The following is a 26212-nucleotide window of genomic DNA, read 5'->3' on the forward strand; positions in this document are numbered from 1 at the left end:
TCCATCGTCACCCATATAGTCATCGATGAATCTCCGAGCCACTCTTCAGGGCCAACTCAAGGAATACCTCCTCAGGAAGCCAACATAGACTGACTGGTTTCTACTGACCCGTGAAGGTGGTTTCTCTGGTTATCTGCCCACTTTTCCCCTTCGACTCTGTAAACTACGAGTGTGAGGGTGTGTTACCAGCACCCCTAATGGCTTGCTCCTGACCCAAACAAGGACTTACAGAGTGTTGTTGAAACAAGTAAGGACTTACTCAGCTGACTGCAATGCACCCCTTTAAAAAAAAACACGATATTTATAGCATACATAGGATTAATAGCTTTTAGGTCCTTCCAGAATCTTCCTATGATGTTTTGTCTAATTCAGACCTTTCCTAAAATTTGAACTTATATAAAACGAAAGGAATGCAGACAAAGAGCAGAGTGACAAAGGCAATTATGAAGATGGAAGCCAGGTCCTGGGGAGAAGACATGACTGGGGATAGGTTGGGGACAGGTGTGATGAGGAAGTCCACTGCTAGTCTCTTTTGGACTCTGGGGTTAAATCCCCTGCTTAGCACCTGAGTTGATGCGTGACTGTATGATGCACAGCAGTGTGAAAACATTCGCAAACTCAGAAGATGCCCCTGGGTCCCCGGTCTCTGACTCACCTGTGTCATGGGAGCGGGTGGGCTCTGCAAGATGGTCTGAGGCAGGAGCTGCTTTGCAAGGTCACAGGATGATGGGGAAGGCAGAGGAGGCTGGGGAGAGAATTGGCCTTTGTTAAACATACACTTCAGAGCATCTCCGGGGCTCCACTCTCTGCTGGTTGGGTTTTCCAGCTGCAAGTTCTGGGAGGAAGACTTATAGGAAGTTAAGGCCTCTATTTCCTGCTGCATAGACAATGTAGCTAAGAATGGCTCGACTCGTGGCTGGTGTCACACACACACACACACACACACACACACACACACACACACACACATTCGGGCACTCTGAGATGACATGACTCCTCCCGTGTATGTGTTAGTCACGGCCACTGCTGCCTGCCTGCTCTTGGCAGCTCTACTCTATTTCCCTCTGCTGCCCTGCGCTAGATAGACACAATCCTTGAGGACCAAGATACTCTTCTCTCCCGTGGACTCACTCTCAGGAAGTCGTCAAGCGAATCATTTCCTGTTCCCTGTATCGTGGGCAGGTGGCAGGAAACAACATGGAGAAACAAGAGACCCCGACTTCCAGTTTCATGGACCGTTAAATGCTTTTAGGAACTCAGCAAGAAGACTCTGAAGTTACCCCCAAGTGCGCCTATTCCCTAGGGACTATAAAAAGCAGTTTGCATAGAAAGCGTCACCCAGGACAGCTATGGGAGGAAGTGACAGCAGGGAGGTGTGACATGAGTGAGAAGTTCCAGGCCTTGGGCTCACTAGGCTCCTTTGAGCTGTGTCCCCTGCACAACTCGGGGAGATGGAAGCGCACTGGGCCACCATCCGTGATGAAACATGATCTGTTGATGACTTCGTGCACAGGCCATCACTCTGTGGTGCTATGGAAACCTTCACCATCCTTACCTCAGCTCTGTAGCCTGACTGACGCCAGTCCGCTTGAACACAGGCACAAGTGGAACGGGATTGAAACAGAAGAGAGCTCCAGAAGGTTCAGGAGACATACCCCGCTGAAGCAGTGAATTCTACTCTTCTTTTTCTTTTTGGCTTTTTGAGACAGGGTCTCTCTGTGTAAGCCTTGGCTGTCCTGGACTCACTTTGTAGACCAGGCTGGCCTCGAACTCACAGCGATCCACCTGCCTCTGCCTCCTGAGTGCTGGGATTAAAGGCATGCACCACCACCGCCCGGCTATGAATTCTACTCTTAGCATCACCTGAATTTTGTATTCTGCAAGTATATAGCCATGTTCATTTTGTGATAAAATGCCAAGAATGAATTGCCAAATAAACGCCATAGCCCCATGCCTCCTGCCTGCCCACCACTCTGTCCCCTCAATTCCTAAGTAAAACTGACGCCCTGGAGAGACTCTGTGTTCCTGTGGCTCTTTGGCCCACCTCACAAGATGGCACTCCCCTGCAGAGAGGATGGGGGTCCCACACATACCGGCATTGTGGCTGCCTGGCTGAGTCCTTGCACTGGTGACTCCTGGGGTAGGGTGGCCGATCTTGGTAAAACTGTAGTGCTGTTCTCAGCCATCAGCTTGGTTGGAGTGGCTGTAAGAGAACAAGAAATGGCCTTTTTGACTCACAGGTACTTCCCAGCTATCTCAGCAAAATAGAGGGCAGAGCCCTCTGATGCAGTGGCTAAACTAAGCCATAATGCCCAGCCTACAAGCAGGCAGAAGACATGCAAGTCACCATAATACTCCATTTCTGACATTTAGTCCAGCCACCGCCTGACCAAACACCTTACTGGGTGCTACCTGCAGTGCCAGTGGCAGAGTACAGACAGGGGACAGTGCGCTGGCTAGTTCTTACACCAACTCGACACAGGCTAGAGGCATTTTAGAAGAGGGATTATCAATTGAGAAAATGCCCACCAGGTTGGCCTATGGGCAAGCCTGTGGCACATTTTCTCCATTGATGATTGACAGAGGTGGTGCCATCCCTGTGTGGGTAGTCCTGGATGGCATAAAAAAGCAGGCTGAGCAAGCCATGGGGAACAAGCCAGTAAGCAGCATTCCTCCATGGTTTCTGCACTAGATCCTGCTTTGAGTCCGGGGGGGAGGGGGGAAGGGGGGAGGGGACCCTTTCCACCTGTCCCTCCCCCCTTCCGACATTCCTGGATGACAGACTACAACTGTAAGATGAAATAAATCCTTTCCTCCTCAGTTGCTTTTTGGTCATGATGTTTTTTTTGTTTGTTTGTGTGGTTTTGCTTTTGTTTTTTAAAATCATGCCAATAGAAACTCTAGCTAACACAAGTGGACAGCAGCGGCCAGTGAGGGGTGGCAAGCAGAGTATCCATTGTAGGCATCCTCGGCTTTCTGAGTACACAATGGCCTGGCCCAAGTCAGTCTGGGACTTTGTGTGACTCTGTGCCCCTGGTCTGATGGGGTTCATTACCAACCCATGGAATGGCACTCACAGGCGGGTTCTGACATGGCTGTGCGCGAGGACTTGTGGGAACTCCTTGAGGACGCTGATGGCGAAGGGCTGCTCGTAAGACCTGAGGCACCCATGTCAAGTGCATTAAAGTGCTGCTGAGTCTCCAGGCTTGAGTCCTTTTCCTGAAACAAACACACACACACACACACACACACACACACACACACACACACACACCATGTTTCAGCATTAAGATTCCACACATGAATAAATATAGGGCTTTAGTTATAGCATGTAGAAGATTTTGGAAGAGGGTTGAGAGAAATACTCTCTTTAGGAAACTTCTAACTAGGTTTGGGTAGAACAGACACTCACCATATACAGCATCGCTGAGAGGCTTAGGTCTCATAGCTATATTTATTTATCTATACCTTCTCACCTTTTATTTTGATTTTTCATATTTCCCCCACTGACTGTGTGTTCTATTTGTTCCTTAAAACTGTTATCACCCAGGATTTTGCCTTTCTGAAATGAAAGGTCAGAATGAAATACAGCTACTATTAGCATGGACTGTTAACATGGCAATCAGATAACGCCACCAGGCCGTCACAGGCGTTTCCCGTGCTGCCTCTCACGCTTGCTCTCTCGCAGGCAAAGAGCCTGTGGCCTCTCGTTATTTTGGTCTCTGACTCTTAACTGGTCCTGGCTTCCAGGCCATCTTTACCTGGAACAGACAAGACACAATGAGAGGGAAAGCTGCTCTGGTGGCCCAGCTCCCATCCTTTATGGCTTAGGTGTCATAGTGTATGCAGATGGGTTATGATGTTTTCTTTTTAAGTCAAAGAAGAAAACACAGTGTTTATTCTCCTAAGTCCTGTTCCCACCCAGAAGGGTGGAAATTGTCAGCACCCACTGTGTTATGACCCCTGACTTGGGTATTTAATTTCACCTATGTGAGTTGATGAGCTGTTTTGTCTTTGGACTCATGGCTTCATTAAGGATGGTTGTCACTATGGGGTGTGTGTGTGTGTGTGTGTGTGTGTGTGTGTGTGTGTGTGTGTGCATGTGTGTGTGCCTGCACGTGCATTTGTGAATGGCCTTTGAGAACCAAAGCTCTGACTCACTTGTAGCCTTCCTCCACAGTTCCTTGGCATTGCCTGAGGAGGAGCCAGGCCACGTGGGACAGGAGAAGTCAGGGAAGGGGAGGGAAAGAGGTGTTCCCTATACAGAGCTGATAGCACTGTGGCTATTAACTAAAATCTTGTGACCCTGAGTCAGAAACATCATGGAGGTGCAGGCCAGCCGCTCTGCATGGATTCCATTCCCAGCACTACCAGAAAGAGCAGGGGTGGGTGCAGGGGGGAGTGGTTCGGGCAGGGAGGCAGGCTAATCCTTGGAAACAACACAATAAAGCTTAGTCTATGGGAGGGGCATAGGCTTTGAATTGCTCCACACTCTAGTGGGTAATGGAATTACTCCCCAGCATTTTATCTGTGGCTTTTTATAGCTATCATTGGAGAGCTGGGAAGTTGCCAAGCTACTCCCTGAGTCCAAAGGATGTTTCCGAGCCAGCTTTTCCAAGCGTGTCCTTGGGTACCTATACGCTTCCATGCTCATTGGAGGGATGAAAATACAGTGTCCACCTCATAGGGCCATCATGAAAGGTAAGCAAGGAACGAACATCCCCGAGTCCCCGAGAGTGGTTCGGGACTCTAGCAAGTGCTCTGTAGAGAAGTCTGCTCTCACTCTCTTAGTATTTATCAGAACCCAAGGTAGGTGTCACCACCTAACTCTTCCTTGGTTTCACCCTCTGGGCAGGAATGAGCTCACCTTCAATGCAGAGGGGTGCATGGCCTCTGTTGGTGGGTCTTCCAAAGCCAGCTCCTGCCTCCTTTCCACCCGGACGTCTGCATAACTGCTCGGAAAAGAGACAGAGCACAGAGGAGCTGGCACATTGTAGGAGATCAATACCCACCAGGGCACACGGGGCTCTCCACATGAAACCTACCCATGGGGTCTGAAACACAAAGGGGCCCATCTGTGACCTGCTTAGAGGATTGAGTTTCATTCCTGCCTAATTGCCTTGCGAAGATTCTAATATATTCCAGAGATTTCCATTTCCTGGATGGCTTTATTCCTTCCCACTATTCTCTATCTCTTTATTTCCTGCAACCTCCAGATACAGCGCCTCTTAAGAAATGCGTACTCGCTGGGTGTGGTGGCGCACGCCTTTAATCCCAGCACTTGGGAGGCAGAGGCAGGTGGATCGCTGTGAGTTCGAGGCCAGCCTGGACTACAAAGTGAGTCCAGGGCAGTCAAGGCTACACAGAGAAATCCTGTCTCGAAAAAAAAAAAAAACCAAAAAAAACCAAAAAAAAAAAAAAAAAAAAAAGAAAGAAAGAAAGAAAAAGAAAAAGAAATGTGTGCTCATAAGCTTCTGCCTGTAAAGACGTACAAACTGTGCCTTAAGCAAGCTCCTTATGGACAGTATATGTGGAAGTATACATAAAGAAACAAACCTGGAACTTGCCAGACCCTGACCACTGCTGACTCTAGAGACCATATTTTGTCACCACTGTAGACAAACTCAGGTGTGGAGCTGCAGGGTTGAAGGGGGGCTGTGATCGGACCTGGGGGTGTTTGATCCCTTATTTATTTAATCACTTCATTTCCTGTGTTATCCTAGAACTAGTTAGCTTCTTCCTATGACTTGGGAGGTGGGGGGAGAGAGTCGGGTGGCACCTGCCCTTCCCTGGGGACTGAGCGACCCACTGGAAAAGACACAGACTGAGAGGCAATGGATGACTCCTGGCCTCGAGGCCACAAGCCACTGGCTGAGGATGCCCAAAAGTATGGGGTGGGGTGGGGGGCTGAAGAGTGAGTCTGAATGTGGGCACAAAATGTAATGAAATGAGATCAAGGTCATTGGCTAACAAAGGCCAGTGCTTCTCTGTTCTCTATACACTGAGGAAGAACATTATATACGCATAGGTGTGTCTCCACCTTCATATATGTGTTACATATACAGGTGTCCCTCAGTATCTGTGGGGACCACATTCAGGACCCCCTTGGATCCTAATATCCATGGATGCTCAAGTCCCTAACATAAAGTGGTGTAGGATTTACACATCACTGCAGACATCCTCCTGCAGACTTCAAATCATCTGTACCTTCCTTCTAACACTCTGTGCAATGTAAACGCCATGCACACGGCTGGCATACTGTGTTCTTTATGGAACAGTGAGAAGAGAAAGTGTTGTTTATGTTTAGTGCAAATATAATTTAAAATAGTTTCCATCAGTGGCTAGCCAAATATACAGATGTAAAATCCACTCGATATATGGGCTGGTTCTTCATTATTTTATTAGATTTTTTTTTTTCTAGACAGGGTCTCACGCGGTAGCCCAGGCTGGCCTCAAACTTGAGCTCTCTCTGACTCAGCCGCCCTCATGGTGGGATTATAGGAGCATGCCACTTTTCCAGGGACAAAGTCTCTCTTCTAAACCAGCCTCTGGCTGACTTGGTCTCTTGGCATTTCTGTACTGAGATGAAGAGTGAATTGTCAAGTCCCTTTACCCCTGAACATTGGGGACACATCTATGCCAGGCTGGACAGACTCTTACCCTGCTTACCCACCCTGAGCCGAGGACTCCCCAAGGCTACTAGGGACTCCCAGGGCCGCTTTCCTACTGTTAGCCCAGTTCCCCCCTCCCCCCCGCCCCCAATATTGCCTCAGTTGCCAGCAGGGGTTTTTGAAGCTTAAAGGAAAACAAAATAGGTGTTTGAGTTATTTGGAGGCAACATTTTAATTTCTCCCCCCTCAAATACAGCAACAAGGCAAAGCTGGGGGATGGATAGAGATGAGGGAAAAATATGTAAGTAGGTCAGCGAAGCAGGAACGTGCTAAGTAATATCCTGGCAGCTTTCAACGGGGCCTGACTGAAAACTCACAGGAAGTCCCAGGGCCCGGAGGAAGAGGGTGTGCACCTGGGCAGGGCCTGAGTTCTGACTATCAGGCTTGCTGCAGATGACAGATGGCACTCTCCCTCTCATACAGGGCCCTTCCCTACCTGTGGGGGCCTCCCCCAGCCTCCCCCAGCCTCCCCCAGCCTCCCCCCTCCTCCCTCAGGCACCTCACAGAGGTCCAGACCGCCTGCCCTGCCTGCATGGTACCTGACCACCGAGTGCGTGCACACGATGAACTCTGGTTTGGAGTTCCACTGGTGGTAGGTGATGTAGTAGTGAGTCTGCAACCAAATCCACTGCTGCCCTTTGGTCAGAAACCGGTAACAGCATGACTTTCCTTTGCCGAACTGCATCACTAGGAGGAAGCACAGTAGATGGTCGCACGTAAGGATGCTAACGTAGAAAGGACGTCCTTCCCAGGACTGAAACCCTAATGGTCCAGTAGCCAGCACCAGAGATTGCTCATTTCCCTGGTTGCACGATATCTTAAGTGTGACTATTATTGCACCATCTGATGCTTTTGGGGGTGGGTGTGTTGCTGGGGGTTGAGTTTGGGGCCTCATGCTTATTAAGCAAGTGCTCTGATTTAGTCACAGTCAGTCAGACTGAAGGATTCTTAGTACAATGATGCCAAACGTTTCCCCAACGCACAAAGGCTCAAAGGGCTCTTGACATAGAGGCATACTAGGATAGGACAGCTTTCCCGGCTGGCAGGTGAAATAAAAAGAGGCCATGGCTTCCCTGGGACTCTTCTTCCTGCTGCAAGGGCAATGGCTGTGAGACTTCAAGAGCTGAGCAGAGGAGAGAGCATCCAGACATTGGGAGAAACAGTCCCAAAATAGACCTGACAGCCCGCGAGCGATGGCCAGGCTCTTGCAGCTGTCTTCCACAGCTTTAGGACAGAGTCTGGTAGGGATGCCTGAAGCCCAAGTCTCTCCCCCTGCAGCTGCATAGCTGCCTGGAGCCCCTGTAGTTTTGTCTGCAGATGGCTCCTTTGTGGCGGGGGGGGGGGGGCATCCAGGACAGAATGCAAGCCGGTGGTTTATTAGCTCACGTGAGGCAGTAGGATAAATTATGGTTCCAAGGAAAGAGGCCAATTTGGATTTTTATCACCACCGCGCCTGCAATTTAGCATCTTGTAATGAAAACAGTCATGAGGAATCTTACCTAGGAAAGAGAAGCTAGCATAGGGGACCACTGCCTCAAAAAAAAAAAAAAAAAAAGCAGATCTGAAGAGAGAGGCCCAGCCCAGCAGACCCTGTGGGCTCGACAGAGCAAGCACACCTCGCCCAAGGCTGTCAGACGCCCAGTGTTAATTCTCCAACCCAAGTAGCTTCTCTATGCTACAAGAGTCAGAGGCAGCCAGAGGCCTGACACTCACGCTTCTTGCATCTGATTGTGCAAACCAGAAGCATCTGATTGTGCAAGCCACTCAACCGGAGGGACTTGTGAAATGGGCCTTCTCATTCCTGATCCTGGCGGAGGGAGCCTGAGACTGCAGAGCAGCTTGTCTGAGCTACATTTTGAGGAGTGAGGGGGTAAAGGTTAAGATGAGCTTTACATCCCAACAGATCTAGAACATGCTGATTCCAGCACGTTCCTTTGTCTGCAAGAACAGCACCGAGAAGAAAGTCCTAACAGCTCCTACAGATGCGACAGCTACTGAAGATCAGTGTCCGTGGTTCGCTCATCAGAATCCAGAGCTCAATGTTATGGATACTATTCTTCCTCAAAGCTGAGTGTTGGTACCGAAAAGATGACTCTGAGTGCTTGTTTCTTCCGGTGACTGAGAACTGAAGAGGCTTGTAATCTTTGCTTTCCCTTGGCATGGGGGTCTACCCCTGAATGTTTGCCATAGTGCTCCCCTCGCCTGTGGCACAGAGCCTTCTCAGACCTCTCCATCAGCTGTGGAAGGGCCCTCCAAGCCCCTCAAGATCCTGCACTATCCCTTCCACACTGGCAGCATCCTGAAACGTCACCTGCTTCTGGATTTCTCAGCCGACCCAGCCAGGAGATGCTGGGCCACAGTTACTGGCATCTTTTTGGGCGAATGTCTAAAAGAATATTTACTGGGAAACTCAGGCCACAAAGCCACTGCCCTGAGGATGCCGCATTTGAGGACAGAGGATCGATTGTAGGCCTGTGGTCAGCAACCACTATCCGACTGCTGTCTAAAAGACAAGGGAGAATGCTTGGTGTTTGGTCTTGCAGGTGCAATCTGGTCTAGCCGGCCTTAGTGTCTGGACTAGGGTAAAGAACATGACCTTCTGGATGCTCGTGGGATGTTGCTGATGATGGGATGATAACAATTCCAAGTTCAAGCAGAACCCATGGAGCTAAGTGCAGGAAAGAACCCCATTACTGCACAGGGCCCCATGCCTGCCCCCACGGTAGCAAGCAGACCTCCAGAGACCCAGGGTCTGGCTGTTTGTGCCCTTGTAACGCAAACACATGGCCGGGCTGGTGAGTGGTACTTACAGTGCTGGTGGCACCTGGCCAGGAGCTCCAGGTCATCGATGTGGTAGTAGTCATAGCCCGAGGTGCCGAGGACTTCGAAGGGCAGGTACCCTATGATCGGAGGGGCTCTGCGGGGAGACAAGGGGGCTCTGGATGAGAGAGAGAGGAAACTGCAGAACGTATGAACTGGCTGCAGCACTCAACTCTTCATGCTCATTTGTTCCTGTGGAGGCCTCGTTTATCAGCATTATAGCAACAGCTAGGGCCAGAGAGCCTACGTTTATAAGGAAGCATGTCAGCATGTAGGCACTCCATTATTCCTGGGGATAACCCAGCCCAAATGATAGGAACTTACAGATATTGAAGCATTTAAAATAGCTGTAGACTAGGACAGCCCAATACCCCAAATCAGAGGGTGTTGTGGGGTGTTGTGGGTGGTGTGGAGTGGTGTGGGTGGTGTGGAGTGGTGAGGGGTGGTGGTCGTGTAGGTGGTGTGGGGTGGTGTGGGGTGGGGGTGTGTGGGGTGGTGGGGGTGATGGGGGTGGTGTGGGGTGGGGGTGTGTGGGGTGGTGGGGGTGATGGGGGTGGTGTGGGGTGGTGTGGGTGGTGTGGGGTGGTGTGGGGTGGGGGTGTGTGGGGTGGTGGGGGTGATGGGGGTGATTGGGGTGGTATGGTTGGTAGTTCATAAACTGGGAATGATGTTATGAAGGAAAGAGAAACAATTGGGCTGAAGGATCAAAGGGGATTGAAAGAAATAGGAAGATTTCTCTCCCCACATTTATGTTTGCTAATTGGGAAATAGAAATGGCCTAAGATGTCTTGGGGCTAAGGCATCACTAACTGGCCAGGCACATGGGTGTCAGGATGCCGACCTTCCCCTTAGCTATTGACAAGGCGTCCTTTCCCTTCAGTGGACGAGGCTGGACTTTATTCTCCCAAGCAGAGCCTGGCTCATGCAAACAACACTTGAAAAGGACCCAACTCAAATATGTTTTTCTTCACACAAACCTGTGATCCAGAAATAAAAATTTCCATTCCAAGCTATGCCTCGAAGTGAATTCCTCTAAAGGTTCGTCAGCTACACACATTTCCTGTGTTGGAAAGGAAAAAAAAAAAAAGCAGAACATTGCTCAGGGTGCCAGATGCTCACCCTAGGTTGGTTCAAAAGGAATGAGCGATGGGTAGCACAAGTTAAAGCTGCTCTGAGCCAATCTCCAAATAGTGCTGGCCCAAAATTTGTCATCTGTAGCTAATTTCCGTATTAGCTGATCCTAAATTCATTTCACACACTGGGAAAAGTACCTAGGAGCCAAAGGGTGCCTAACTCCGCCCCCCGCCCCCAATCTGGTAGTGTGGAAAACATGTGGCGATGGCTTTGCATCCCAATCTGAATTACTAATTTAATTCCATCCACATTTGTGCCAGAGATGTGAAGTGTGACCACAGAAGGGAAAATACAAGTGCTCCCATTTTTTTTTGACTCACGGCCTGAGCCACACCTACTCAGAACATCATGGTGGTGGAATGGTACAGAGCCTTGCAGTTGGCCAACATCCTTGTGGACTCATCAGCAACGGGTGCAATCTTCAAACAAAACAACCCACAGGAACCTGGGCCTTGGCATGGCCACGGGGGCAGACACAGAAACTAGACATTTCGGGGTTTTGAAAACTAATTCTTAAAACCAATCTCATTGCAATGTTATACTCTTCCACAAAGGATGCTCAGTGGCATGCGACCCAATGCTACGCCGTTGAAATAAACCCATATTGTGACATCACTGTTGGGAACTTGCCTTTAAGAACTGTGGTGTTGCCAGACGCACGGTGGCAATGAAGCAGACCTCCTTTCCTAGAGGCACACGGCAGGGTCTTGAAAGGGTGTTGTCAAAGCCATTACAGGAGGGGCTAGGCACTGGGAGGGAGGAAGGCACACAGGTTAGCCCTGCCTGGTGACAGTTGCTAAGCATTTCTGATACTTATTGCTCTGACAGCCACCTGATGAGGCAGGAATGCCTGTTATTCCCATTGCACAGATAAAGAATCCCAGACACTTGTTTCTGGCCAACTTCCTCAAGGCTGAACTGAGAATTGAGTTCCATACCTCAATAACTGACCTCCACACCCTACTGACCCTCACTTTACGAGCTCCTCAGAATTTGCTTCCTGCGTTGGGGAAACTGCTCGACACACGAGGCCCTCCTTTTGCAGCAGGGGTCCTCGGCATTCCCAGGGCTGTGACCCTTCAACACAGCTCCTCACGCTGTGGTGACCCCAGCCACAAAATACTCTCATCACTGTTCCATAACTGTAATTTTGCTGCTGTTATAAATCCGACGTGAATATCTGATATTCTATCCTTGTGAAAGGGTTGTCTGGCCCCCAAAAAGGTTGCAGCCCACAGGTTGAGAACTGCTGTTTTACAGGAAGGGCCTGGACGTTGATATTTTAAGGGTAAACTTCACAGTCCAGCAGTGTTTCCGTTACTGACTGTCCCAGGAAAAGCAGTGGAGTATTCATGAGTATCCCTCATCCTAGGGAATCTGGGGATGCTACGGGGGCTGGGCCACTGAGGAGGTGTCCTTGGAAAGTAGGTAGTTATGCCAGGTCTGGGATGTCCTCTAAGTACCCACGGATTAGTTTCCAGTTTGGTGCTAGCAGGAGACGGTTGGAGCCTTTGAGAGTTGGCCCTTAGTGGACCGGTCTTGGCTCCTGGGGGGTCTGCCTTTGAAAGGGATGGTAAAGACTCTGGTTTCATCCATACTGTCTCTCTTCCCACCATGAATGAAGCAGCTCGCTGTGGGCTCTGTGCTCCCGGATGCTCTGATCTTCCTTCCAACAGGCCCCAAAGGGACAGGACAACGGAACACAGACCCAACTCTGACACTCTGAACCAAAATAGCTTAAACACATCGTCAGATGCTAACAGGTTGAACAAGATGCAATGGCCTTTCTATCTCTCCACAAGCCTTTCAGTTTATTCTCGAGTCTAAGAGTATGTTAGAGGCATCATTCTGTTGAGGAAACTGAGGCCCTGAAATGCTGCTGAGAAGCTAAGAGAGTGAGAGCCGTGCAGGTCTTTGTCTAAGCCCAGGTTCTCAGGAAATAAAGATTTTTGGATTTAACCCGTGCCCACCAATGTGTTGGGACTACACTTCTAGTTCCCTCCTAAGACACCACTTGGTGTAGAGAAATTCTTCCAGGGGCGAGCAGACCTTTCTTCAGGGTGACTATGGAGAATCTTTTGGGCCAGAAAAATGCTATTATCCTTAGATTGAATTTTTGAGGCGAGCAAAGAGCCCAGTTAAAGATGAAAATAGCCAACTTGGTCTATCCATAGAATCCATAGATTCCACTGTGTGGCCAGCTCCCTGGGGACCTCTGGTTTGGTCACTCGGGCTCTGTCCAGATCACATAATCCAGGCATGGGAGTTCCCAGAGATCCACTGGCCATGTGCAGCCATTGCCAAGGATTCCTAAAGTAGAAGGCTATATGGCTTTTTTCTCTAAAACATGTAAAAGGTTGGCCTTTTACAACTAAGGCTTCTAAATCTTCAAAATGAACCAACGATGGGTCCCATATATTTGAAAATATCTGAAAGAAGCAACAAAAGATCTGTAACACACACACACACACACACACACACACACACACACACACACACCCCTTTTCAATATCAGTATTCCCTAAGCTATTCAGTAAAAGCATATAGAATTTACACTGTATTAGGTACTGTAAGCTATCTAGAGATGATTTAAAATATACGGGGTATGAGGTGATAGGAAAAAAACCCACAGTTTTTTACAAGGGGCTCAGGCACCCATGGGATTTGGTGTGCCTGAGGTGCTTGGGAGCGACCCCCATGGACAGAGAAGGGTCTACATAACTATATAACCTGTGCTTTCTACACTCAGATTTCAGGATGATTATGTTCTCCAATTTAACCAAAAGCATATGGAACATCAGAAAAGCAAATGCATCTTAAAATGAAATCTGCAGGATTATAGTTTAGCTTTCCAATAATTTTTTTTTGTTTTCTATATTTATAGGTTTGTAAATGATTCCATAATGTGGCCTACTCTCCACTAGCATGAATAAATTCACTTTACCAAACACATTCTCTGAATTCACTCACATAAATACTAATAAATGTTTCCAAACACAAACACAAAGCGAGTAAAATAAAAAAATAGTGGTCTCAAGAGGGTTTACATCTGTCATGAGCTGGCTTAAGACTAGTGTAGATGAGTTTTGTGTGGTGAGCCAAGAGATTTGTCAAGGGGAAGGAAAACAATCCCACATAAGGGAAGGTCTGCAGATGTGAACATCTGTGTAATAACAACAACAAAAGGACATTAAAATTTTCCCAGATGTGAAATACTCCACTCGAATCGAAAAGACATTACCCGGCCAGATAATGACCTAATAAAATTCTCTTGACTCTTGTTGGAATGCTGAGACCTTGGAGGCAAATTTCTGAGGCTCCCTAGGAACTGAAGAAGGCCTCCTCCTCCCTCTCGCCTGACCGATGCACCTGGCTGAGCCACCCTTTGGCTACTAAACCCATATGATGCCAGCAAGGGCAGAAGACGGAGAAGTGGAAACACCCACCTAGGGCATGTTCCTCATTCATCCAGAGGAGCAGAGCCTGGTGTGGTGGTCATTAAGTGGGATTTTGCAGACTTTCCACTTGGCCTGGCTGCCTTCCAACACAGTTTTATCTGCACTTTCCTAACTTCAAAGCCTTCAAAGGTGAAAATTGCATCCCTCTCCTCCATCCACCCCCACCCACCCCCCCTCCCCCTCCCCCGATCCCTGCCAAGGAAGTTCCATTATTGATGGCAGCCTGCACTTGGATGGATATTCCACAGATGGCCCCAAACTGAGTCTGTGCTCTTCCAAACAAGCTTTCCCCACCAAAAGCCTTAGCCATCTGAGAGCCACATCCAGGGTGACAGACAGTAAATCAGGGTGACTGTTTTAACAGAGGCCAAGAGGAAGACCTTGCAAAAGAAGCAAGAGAGGCAGCTCCTCTTCGCACTGCTGGTAAAGTGTGAAATGACTTTTTACTTGAAGTATTAGGCTCCTCGCACGTTTCCAGAGGCAACATGCGTGCACACTGCTCCCTGGGCGTTCACGCTCATATTTAGCACTTAGAATAACTCTCTGCTACTTCAGATCCCAAGGTAGTTTAAAGACCTTAATTAAGGATTCGATTACCTATTTTGATTTAAATAATAGAAAGGAAATACATCTAATTACACCGGCTTCCTTGCCACTCAGGAGGATTTGCCACTGCCTGTCGGCACAGCCTGCTTTCTCTGACTGCCCATACTCGTGGTTTAGAGGAGTGTTTCTCTCTTGCTCCACTTTCCTTCTCGAGGCTGTTTCTCTAAAACCATGTTTTCCTTGCCAAAAGCTGGGTAAGCAGGCCTTTCCCACGCGGGAGCTGAGTGTGGCTTCCCAGCTCCAGAGCTGAGCAGGTGCCTTACACCCAGCAGGTTGTCAGCAGGTGTTTTCTGGATGCCTCTCTCAGGAACGACGTCCACTTCACCCTCAAACAGAGCTTAGGGTTTGAACGTTCGGGAAGGAAAATATTCTGGTCTTTGCTGGTAACTTAACACATGGACTTTGGGACCCCAGGGTGGAGTTTCCTTCACAGTTCCTCCACTCTGCCACTGGTAAAGGGTTCTGCAAGTTGCTGGCTCACTACCCTACTGAGGGATGAGCACTGGTCCGGAGGGGGCCTGGGCAAGATGGTGGTTAGGAATGACATGCCGCAACCCCCATCAACGGTTGACAAACAGTTCAAGGGACTAATAGGGCCCCTGCCTGGAGAGATGCAGGGTGACACTGTTTTAGATCTTTAGACTAAAATGTTTGGTCCAAAGGTTCCCAAGCTCTGAGCTCTTTAAGACGTCTCTACTTAGATGCCTTGAGGAGTTCTGCCTCGGGTCAGCATTCTCAGGAGTCTCAAAATCAAAGTCCCGAGGCTCTGTGAGACTCAGAATGACTGACATTATTTCCTGGGGGTCATAACTGAGGTGGGCTCCCAATTCTGTCCCATGGCAAAGGTGACCTCCCAAATCAGTCACGATAAGGACACAAGGTAAGTCATGATACGCACAAAGGCTGGGAGATCTCAGGTGGCAGGGAACTTATCTCCTGGGGTTGAGGAGAGGATGCAGAGGACCAGGGATGACATCGCATGCTGGTTAGCAGCAAAGGGACGTCCTGGCCCTGTCCCACTCAGCTATCGCCTCAGCCGTCTCAAGTGAGTGCTCTCCTCAGAGAAGCTGCTGATTTGTCCCTTGCAAAGTCTATAAGACAGCGCATGACTCTCACAGTAAGTAAAAGGAAATGCTCTGGGCATCTCTTGAAACAATCGAGAGACGAAGGTGGGGAATATCTGGAGAGACAGCTTAGTGATCAGAGATGAGGTCCTCTCTGCAGGAGGAAGGAGGGGCCGAAGTGTGACAGCTACCCTATATGCTCAGGTGTGGTCCGGGGGCCACTGAGAGGAAAATGCTTCTCAGTCCATTCATGAGGCGTCGGCTCCCATGAGTGCAGTGCTCATTCCGGCCTCCAGACTGTCCGCTCACAGCATGCTTTACTGGGTATGTTCCTAGCAGCCAGACACCAAAGCTCTTGGGAGACAGTAGTGCACTCGCACTTGCTCTGCCACCTCCTAGCCTGCGCACCATCTACCTGACTCACATAACGCTTTTTATTTCTGTCAGGTTTACCTAGCCGAGCTCTATGGAAAACCTGGGTTTGCAGTTTGCTGAACCAAAACCACAAAACAAAACAAAACATTGTCCTAAAGGGAAACTGTAGGTCTTACTTAAATCGTTTCTACTTCCTGGCGTTCACTGAGATTTTCAGGGGGTCAGAGGACTTTGGTAACGGAGTGGAGACACCTGAGGGTTGGTGTGGGCAGGGGTAAATTCTTCATATGCTGAGGAAACAGAACTTTCACTTGAGGCCCACACACTGTCTGGATATTTTTGGCATATTTTTAGTTAAAGTTGTAGGCCATCCTGCACATGCAGCTTCTGCCCTTTCAGATGAGAGTGAGCAGAAAGGTGAAGCCGATAAACGTACGCCCATTCCTCACTGTAACGTGGACCTCAGATGATGGTGTAGGACCACAGCCTTGGGTCACAGCTTGTTAGGCATGTTCTGAACCCCACTGCTGTCTAGGCCCATCGGTGGCCAGCTCTGAGGGAGGAGCAGCTGCCTGGCTGAGTGAAGGCCATGTTTCACTTCCAGCTCTGAGGGCCCAGTGACGTTCACATCAGACATTCCATATTAAGAGGTTTCCAAACTCCTGCCTCTGTACTTAGGGAGCTCCGGTACACCTGCGCCTTGATCTCTTAAACCAAGACATCTTAATTAGCACAGGGGCAAAACAAAACAAAAGAAAACAAAACACAAACACAGAGCAACAAGCCCAAAGCCAAAGCAGCCTACAGAAATCCCGGGGAACACACAGAGCCAAGTGTTAGAAGCTGAAGGGCCCTGGCTTCTGCCAGTGCTCCAATTTGGCGCTGTGGTTAGAGGCAACTAGGTAAAAACGAGGGCAGGGAGCTTTTATGCTCTGGTGTGTGGTTTCTGGAAAGCCCGGGGTGGAATGTTTGCTGAGGGTGACCTATTTGGAACCATACCAGCGACTTTTGAAATACTGTGTTCTGGATTGCAGTCAGAGCCCATTTAAGTCCAGGGCTAGGACCCGATAAAACATGACTTTCTTCTCGCCATGGAATGAGCTATGGGGGGGGGGGGAGAACCTGCTTCTGTGACCCCCTCAAAGCAAAGACGGCCATTGCGTTCTGGACACCAGCTGTTTTCTTCTGGCTCGGGGATGAGGCACTTGGGTGCATGGCGCTTGAGAGGGTCCTCCTGACCCCATATTTAATTAGAAGAGTGAAAATATGAGGCAGTGTGTTTCTCCAAGAGCATCTGTCCTTGTCTGTCTTTGTAGAGAACATCTATTATAGGACCAGTATAGTTTAAATGGAGCCCCTCCCTTTTTTTTTTTTGGAGATGTTCTGGAATTATGATCAATGCACAAAGCTGAGGCAGACAGCACTGCTGTGATCAGTGACTGCCCTGCCGCTCTCCACCACCTAGGATCCCTGGGAGAGAGTGGCCATGTGTTCCTGTAGCCCAGTCTATAGTCTTCAGGAACCTCTGGGCAGACAGGTCAGGAAACACCTCTCAAAGGACTTATCTCTTGTCCCATTTCCCAACACACACTTCTTCACATATTAACACACCTAGGATCGAGAAATCCTGTGTTTTATACCTTCTGCTTGAACACTGGGGACCAATGGTCATCTCTCTTAAGGAGTGACCACCGTGTGCAGATATTAAGGAGAAGAAGAATTCCATTTTGCTCAAGTCTTTGGGGAAACTGTTGCTGTTGGTGCTGCCCAGTGAACTGGGAGGGTGGACAGAGGTAAACGGCCGAGTCCTCCAACTCCCATGAGAAAGCATAATCTCAGCAGTGAGGACAAAGGTGCTCCCCTCCCCCTCTCATCCCTCCTATCCCCCCCCCCCCCCCCCCCCCGTGGTGGCAAAGGCCAGAAGCTGGGGGAGGGGGAATCCCAAAGCACTATCCAGAGTCACCAAGAAGGCAGACGGGTCCCTCATGTACATCCTGTGAAGGTCTCCAAACGCTCCACTGTCTCCGTGTCACCCTCATCCTTCCCTGCTCTTGTTGAGGTGGAGCGCAGGGCCAGCGCGTGCTACTCAAGTGCTCTGTCACCTAGCTATACCCTAGCCCCTATATTTTAAGTTGACACCTAACAACTGTACACACTAAGGAGAAACCAGGTGATGTTGTGCAAAGTTCAGACATTGAGCACTTCCTTGTGGTGGGTGAACACTCGGGGTCTTTTCTTCTAAGGAGCAGAGCGTGCATTATGGCTTTTTCTAGTCACTCTGCAATGGTGGAATGGGACATCAGAATCATGTCTGTCATCTCACTGTGAATTTCACTCCAGGTCTTTTGCACCCACGCCAAGGTCATCATCTACATGTGGGGACTGTTGTTCCCATTAAGTTCTGATTTCAGCTCATATCCGACACTCCAGAGGGAAACTTTGCTCTTGGTTTCAGCGTTTATGCTTTTGATGCTGCGCATTTATAGCAGTAACAGTTAAAAAAAAAAGTCACACATAATTTCCACACATCCTTCCAAACAAACAAACACTGTTGTAGCTTGAAGTGAAAATAAAGCCTTGCTAACATAAAAAAAAAAAATACAAAACAAAAAATAAAACCACAGCTCAGGTATGTGGAATCAAGCCTGCGTATTTCCTTGAAGCCTTCTACAATGTAATTCACGACAGCATGACTTAAAGTGCTATTTGAGAGCTTTTTAGTAAGAGAAATATAAATTCATGGGGCCCAGGACTAGCGCTCACCAGCCGAGCACAGGTTGTTCTTTGAACTGAGCATGTGCGCCGATGCTGACACAGGGCCATGTGGAGCAGTACCCTGTAGTCTTCAATCTGAGAGCCAGGGGGTTTTTCCCTCTGGGCCTTTGGCCCCTTCGGATATTCTGTGACTGTAGCAGCTGCCCTTACGGCTAAACAGTCACACGTTTCAGATATTATAGTAAAGCACTTTGCATATAGTTTACAACCTAGTTCTCTTTTTTGGCACTGGGGATTGAATGTACCACTGAGCCATAGCCCAGGCCCCATTTAAACGTACACAGAAGTAGCACCAAGCATATCTGCACACCAACTCCACTATCAGTCTACGGAATTCTGCCTTATAAAACAGAAACTATATACCTACTAGGCAACCCCGCCAGCCCCTCCGCCAGCCCTTGGTGGACACCCCTTTATCCTTATGCATTTAGTTATCCTAGGTAGCTCGTAAGAGTGGAACCACACAATTAAGGATAATGCTTTTCAGAGCTCTTCTATGTTGCAGCCCATGCCAGAATCCCCTCCTTTTACAGGGCTGAGTAATACTCCACTGTGAGGATTCTGCACACTTCTTCTTAACCATTTAGCCACCGATAAACAACCAGGCGGCTTCTGGCTCCTAGCAATTGCAAGTATTCATGCACGTGCACAAACACCTCTCCGGGCCCTGCTGTCACTTCCTTTGGGTGTATACTATCGTACAGTAGTTAGGTTTCCTTCTGAACAAATCAGCACACACATTTTACACCTATCCTAAATGGCCATTTTACTCACCCATGAAGCCATTGGAAGGAACACGATTTATCTCCAGGGAACATCGGATAATGACCTCTCCAAGTCTCCTGGAGGCAGAATCCCTCTCAGGCCTTTCTAACTGCATGGCCCTGGGCCGTGGGTCCCTTGAGCTAGCATCTTTGAACGCGGTCTAAGAACATGTATTTTAACAAGCTGCCTCATCCAGGCTTGGCATAGTGCTGGCTTTTCTACCAGGCATCGACTTCTTCAGCTGGCAGCCTGCAAGCGTCCACTTAACTTCCGTGTAATGGCTTGTTACCTTTGTCTTGTGAAGTCTGAGCGAACCTTTCAGATCAGCCAGATCGGACATGATCAGGCCCTGGCTTCATTTAGACTTAGAGGCCCACATAGGAGAATGACGGAGCAACCTCTGCCGCTTACCATCATAGCCACACAGATCCATGGCTGGCTCGGTCCTCCAAAGGGCCAAGCCAGCCGTGGAGGCCACTGTGGAGGCAAACGCCCTGGACAAGGACCTGAAATCACTTTGACAGGTTAACTGTACTTAGCATCTTCCTGAAGCCTTTGGAATAAAGAATGTGTGTTTATTCAAATACCATGCGGCAAAGGATCGTTGAGGGTGAAAAGAAAAAAAAAACCCTGGTTAGTCCCAGCATTAGGATGTGGTGCTATGGCCTTGGTTTACTCCGTTGGAACTTGGGGCTAATCTGGCTGGGGTGACAGCCCCAAATGGGTCCGAGGCAAACAGTAGTAACTATAGCAGCGCAAGTTAGAGCTGTTCTCTGTGTTCTGCTCACCCGCCCCTCCCACAGCCGTCCTCCGCTCACCCGCCCCTCCCACAGCCCTCCTCCGCTCACCCGCCCCTCCCACACTCCTCCCCAGTGCACCCGCCCCTCCCACAGCCCTCTTCCACTCACCCGCCCCTCCCACAGCCCTCCTCCGCTCACCCGCCCCTCCCACAGCCCTCTTCCACTCACCCGCCCCTCCCACAGCCCTCCTCCGCTCACCCGCCCCTCCCACAGCCCTCCTCCACTCACCCGCCCCTCCCACAGCCCTCCTCCGCTCACCCGCCCCTCCCACAGCCCTCCTCCGCTCACCCGCCCCTCCCACAGCCCTCCTCCGCTCACCCGCCCCTCCCACAACCCTCCCCAGTGCACCCGCCCCTCCCACAGCCGTCCTCCGTGCTGCTCAGCATCCCACCCTTTTCTTCTGATTATCATTTCTCTTTCTTCATCTCTCCTCCTCCACCAGTTCCCATCAGCATCTTTTACTCTTTTCTCTGTTGTTTTTATGAAATATTAGCTTTTCTACTTTGTGTTGAGGGCCACAGCAAATGAGAAGCAGGCCTCACTGTGCTCTGCCCAGAATGAAACTTGGTTTTGAAATTTCTGGCATTAGACCTGCATTCCCTTCGCATTCCCTTTTAGCATGGGTCACAATAAGAACGTGTGTTTAAGTGTCTCTGCAGCTAGAGGTTGGGCTATTAATTGTCTTGGCGGTTTCTGAAAATAAGACTGACTTCTGCTTGGTAACTTATCCAACCTACGTTCCTGGCTTATGGTAAAATAGCCCCTTTACTGTACACAGAGGCCATAGTGAAAGAAGGCCTATATATCAGACCTATTAAATCAGGCTTGCGCTGGGCATGGTGGCGCACACCTTTAATTCCAGGCAGAGGCAGGCAGATTGCTGTGAGTTCGAGGCCAGCCTGGACTACAGAGAGAGTCCAAGTCAGCCAAGGCTACACAGAGAAACCCTGTCTCGAACAAACAACAACAACAGCAACAACCACCACCAAAACCAAATCAAACCAAAACAAAAAAATCAGGCTTGCAGCAGGATTGTAGAAGAGAGACAGATGCATAGGGACCAAGGGGACAGATCTGGGTGGCACAGCATAGGCATGCTTGGCAGACTGTGCGGGCTCAGCCTGTTCTTTATTAACTGTATGTCTGTCCCACCAGCCTGAAAAAAAAAATGGATCTCATACAATGTGCATGCAGACACAAGCTGGTTGTGGATGTATTCTTGAGTGTGAGAGAACACTGATGAACACACACACACAGACACAGACAGACACAGACACAGACACACACAGACACATACACACATACACACACAGACAGACATAGACACACAGACATACACACAGACAGACACACATATACACACATACACACACATGTACACACACATGTACACACACACACATAGACACAAACACAGACACACACAGACACACACACACACAGACACACACAGACAGACACACACACACATAGACACACACAAAGACACACACAGACAGACAGACACACACACACACACAGACACACACAGACACATACACACATAGACACACACACATACACAGACACACACACACATAGACACAGACACACACAGAGTTGGTCCTGGGAACAGAAAAATCCAATTGCAGACATAAAACAATTCTTCAGACCTCATGTGCACATTTGCATGAAAAAAGGCACCAGGGAAAGGCTAGGACAATGAACGCTTACCATTGTTGTAAGAGCGAAAATTTCCTACAAATTTTATGTATTCATAAGTTGGAAATTCCTTTGGGTTCAAGCTGCCTCTGAGAAGATGGCAATAAAACTCTAAATCGTTGTCAGCTGGGTCGTTAAAGGGAGAAGAGAGAAAGGGAGAGGAACGTTACACAGACTCCAGACTAAACAAGTCGCGCCTTTATGACCTACTCCCCGCATGGCCTGTGTGGTTTTCTCTGTATGGCGACTGCTAGCCCCAGCTCCTAACCCTTGCAGCTCCAGGCCTTCCTCTCCACAGCTCCTGCACACTCCGCTATCTATACTTGGACCCAATTAGTCAATTTGCCCACAGATGTCTGTGGTTGGTTACATCGGCATTGATTAGTTCTGCCTGTTTTCACATGGCATACTAAAATAAAGCTGCTCGTATAGAGCCACTCGCTTTAATTTAATCTCTTTTGCTTTGCTTTGAAGGAAAATCAGATGTACGACGGGACCGATTATGCATGGAAACGGACTGGGGCTTGAGCAAATGCAAGCATCTTTTACCGCCTGCAATTGCGTCCGTCTGCTTCGTTAAGTGGCGCGTGGTAAGCATGCACCAAGGCCCGCCTTCTATCTGGGATGCCAAATATTTTGATTTAAACCTCAAACTTCCATAAAACCGAGCATGTATATAAATAACCAGATGACAGCCACAGGAGGACAGAATATGGATTTCCGACCTAATTATTTAATTAGCAGTTGGTTAGCTGGCTCTCAAAGAGACTTTACATTCTTGTCTTCCCTAAAATCAGCAGGCTGCTCACTGATTTTTGCCCTATTTATTACCCTCAAGTAAAAAGGCATTTCTTGTCATACATGCGAACCATGTTATTATTCTGAGGCTGTACTTTCCACTTTTCCACATGAAAGCCAAAATGCCTTCCACGCTCCAAATTCCAGTTTTAGCTTCCACTTAAAATATACCTCAAAGGATCTTGGAAACGTTCTGAGTCACGAGGAAAATTATTCTTAAAATTAGTCCTCCCTTCTTAATCCATTCTGCCCTCCTTTCATGGGCTGGAGCTCCGCTCTTGCCTCTAGTTACAGCAACAACCCGAGGAAGGAGGAGGACTTACATTTTAGGAATTCTGGGGAGGGGGAATCCGTCACGAGCATATGGGAGGAAAGTAGTTTATAAACTTCGGAATGTTCTTGTTCTGGAAGGAAATTTAACAAGTTCTGATCCATGACATCCGACTGCAAGAGAAAATAGAGAGAAAAGGCACACGCTCGACCAAATGAACTTCAGGGTGAAGGCAGCTCCAAACTGATTCGGAGATGAAAGTTGGGGACCAAAGGGTCTGTGAAGACCCTTCACGGACTCTTCCTCTGTACCCTAGAGTTGCAATGTAAAAGGTTCTTTACAGGGGTTGGGGCTGTGGCTCAGAGAGAGAGAGAGAGGGAGGGAGAGAGAGAGAGAGAGAGAGAGGGCAAGTGAGCAAGCGAGTTTTCCTAGAGTGCATGAGGCCGTGGGCTTAATCAGCTGCAAACGTATAGATTAAATGTATAGATTAATGTATAGATTAAAAAGTGAAGGTTGTGGGGACACATATATGATGCTGTCTGTGACTCCGGGGACACTGTGGAAGAGGGGGGTGGAAAGGGCGTAAGGCTGAGGCAATCAGGGAGGCTGTCCTTTGGACATGACCTGGCTGTTGTACTCACAACAGCTCGGATGTCTCCCCAAGACCTGTGCGAGACACCAGCCCCCGTCAACATTCCATCATGCACCTCAAAGAGCCTTGGGAGGGTCCACCCTTCCCTGATGAGCTGGGAGTCGTTTGTATAGGCACCGGTAAGGTGCCCATGATCCTGTAAATAACAGCCTGAGCTGGGCTCATATAGGCAACCATGATTAAACTCATTGGGTCAACACCTCCAAACAAGACAAAAATCATGAGCGTAGAAGGGGATGTATTGGTTAGAAGGAAGGGCTCAAGGGGAGTGGGAGGGAGATGACATGGGTCACAGGAAGTGAAAAGGACCAAAACATATAATATACGAAACTGTCAAAGAATAAAAACATTGAAGGTTTTCCAGATGTTCTTCAGTATGCTGAGGAGATTGTGACACCGAAATCTGTAGTGCCGGATTCTCACAGAACCGGGGCTTGGATCACTTCTAACAACCTCAGAATGTCGGAGGCAACATATACAGAGCGGTATCACTTACAGACTAAAGACAAGGAGAGGGGTCTGTGCACGGTCAGGGAGGGCACTGTTTAATTTCAAATCTTTCCAGCCCGCAGCTGGTTCAGTCTGTGGACAAGGAGGAGTCTGCATTCTCTCACTCACATGCAGATGTGCTACTGTCTGTGGGTTTAGGAACAAGTGTTAAGCTTGACATGTGGTGTAAAAGAACCAAGCCCTGACCTGCCTTGGAGAGCCCTGTTTGCTGGCGAGAGTAAGCCAGTCACTCATTTAAATGGCCATACAGAGACCATGGAGTTCTCTGGACCTTTAGGCCAGCAAAAAGCTGCTGTTTATTTCTCATAGGTCTCTAACTGACAGAGGTGCACTTTTTCCGAGTGCCCAGACAGTGGGAATACAAAATGAATACTACATACAGTCTAGGTACAACTGTGTCCCATAGAACTGCCAGTGAAGTGGACGGAAGTGGAGATAGTCTTGATCCTTGACTGATGGCACCAGCCAACACGATGCTGAACTCTCAGGAGGTGACCAGTGTGGCTGAGGTACAACCTGGTCAGTATAACATGACCAGACGTATGTGGTGAGGAGCTCACAGCCAAGAGAGGAGACCCACATGGCTCACCTTCTTTCTCATTTTTCCTTACTAGACACATCCTCACCAGCTTTCTTTCAAGTACACAGGCTGAACCTTACAGCAACCACTCAGATTCCCCACACTACAGATCTGTAAGTCTTAAATCTGTCATCTTAATTCTGTCTTGTCCTCTACACATCTGGGGTCCTCATCTCCGTACATGGCATTGCCAATTAATTGGTCACCAGGTGCACGACACATGTAGGAGGCATTCGGAGCATCTCTGTCTCCTCCGTATACCTTCATCCCCACACCCAGATGGTATCTGTCTTGGTTTTTTTATTGCTGTAATGAACCACCATGATCAAAAGTAAATGGTGTGTGTGTGTGTGTGTGTGTGTGTGTGTGTGTCTGTGTGTGTGTGTGTGTGTGTGTGTAGGCTTTGAAATTTTTGTTTTGTTTTTGGTTTTGGAGACAGGGTTTCTCTGTGTAGCCTTGACCATCCTGGATTCACTTTGTAGACCAGGCTGGCCTCGAACTCACAGCGATCGGCCTGCCTCTGCCGGGCGGGGATTAAAGGCGTGCGCCGCTACGCCCGGCGACTTTGAAATTTTTAAAAGCTACGTTATTGAGGTTCTTTAATACTTACACCTCCCTTTCAACCCACCTACCCTAGATAGGATAGAGAAGAGGTTAATGTGGACAGGGGAAGCAGACCTTTTTAGACTCAGTTCCTGGGAGGGATTTCATTGGTGTAGTTGGCAGGATTCCAATAGCCCCGCTAAACAGCAAACCAGCAATTCAACAAAGGCGACTACAACCCAGCCATTGGAATCTGGAGCAGCATCCGGAGCCTGGAACCTCCGAGCCTTCGCTGGAGCAGTTCTCTTGAAGTGGAGTGATGAACAGCCAATACCAAAAAGCAACACCTTTTGTTTTGGGCTCATATGTGTATATATCTCTTCTCAGAGTCTGGACTAGGATGTTTATTAGTTGGCAAAGACCATGCCCCCGCAAGAGGTGGTTCCTCTTCCAGTGGACAAACGTCACCTGTTCTCTCACAAGTCTGTTTTCAGTGGAAAACACCTCACACCCTCACACAACTCTGTTTCACATCCCACACTTGGGATCAAAACAAAAACATGTTTACATCCATTACAGGGGGGTTATTTGGATTACACTTCCAGATCACTGTTCATCCTTAAAGGAAGTTAGGACAGGAACTCAAACAGGGCAGGATCCTTGAGGCAGGAGCTGATGCAGAAGCCATA

General features: G+C 48.8%; 1 protein-coding gene across 8 annotated transcripts in view; it reads right to left on the reverse strand.

Moving 5' to 3' along the window:
• The window catches only part of NPAS2 (neuronal PAS domain protein 2), a 178118-nt gene that overhangs the window by 21628 nt on the left and 130278 nt on the right, over window positions 1-26212 (reverse strand). For all 8 annotated transcript variants that reach the window (XM_084752944.1, XM_084752940.1, XM_084752941.1 and 5 more), the window contains 10 exons: window positions 23291-23411; window positions 22182-22295; window positions 11256-11374; window positions 10469-10551; window positions 9482-9588; window positions 7211-7358; window positions 4868-4952; window positions 3078-3219; window positions 2094-2203; window positions 656-745 (listed from right to left, as the gene is read on the reverse strand). In XM_084752944.1, the coding sequence (XP_084609070.1) occupies window positions 656-745; window positions 2094-2203; window positions 3078-3219; window positions 4868-4952; window positions 7211-7358; window positions 9482-9588; window positions 10469-10551; window positions 11256-11374; window positions 22182-22295; window positions 23291-23411 (1119 nt within the window). The remainder of the gene's footprint in view (window positions 1-655; window positions 746-2093; window positions 2204-3077; window positions 3220-4867; window positions 4953-7210; window positions 7359-9481; window positions 9589-10468; window positions 10552-11255; window positions 11375-22181; window positions 22296-23290; window positions 23412-26212) is intronic.

Source organism: Acomys minous (assembly GCF_964271855.1).
Source record: "Acomys minous genome assembly, chromosome: 13".
Taxonomy (NCBI): Eukaryota; Metazoa; Chordata; class Mammalia; order Rodentia; family Muridae; genus Acomys; species Acomys minous.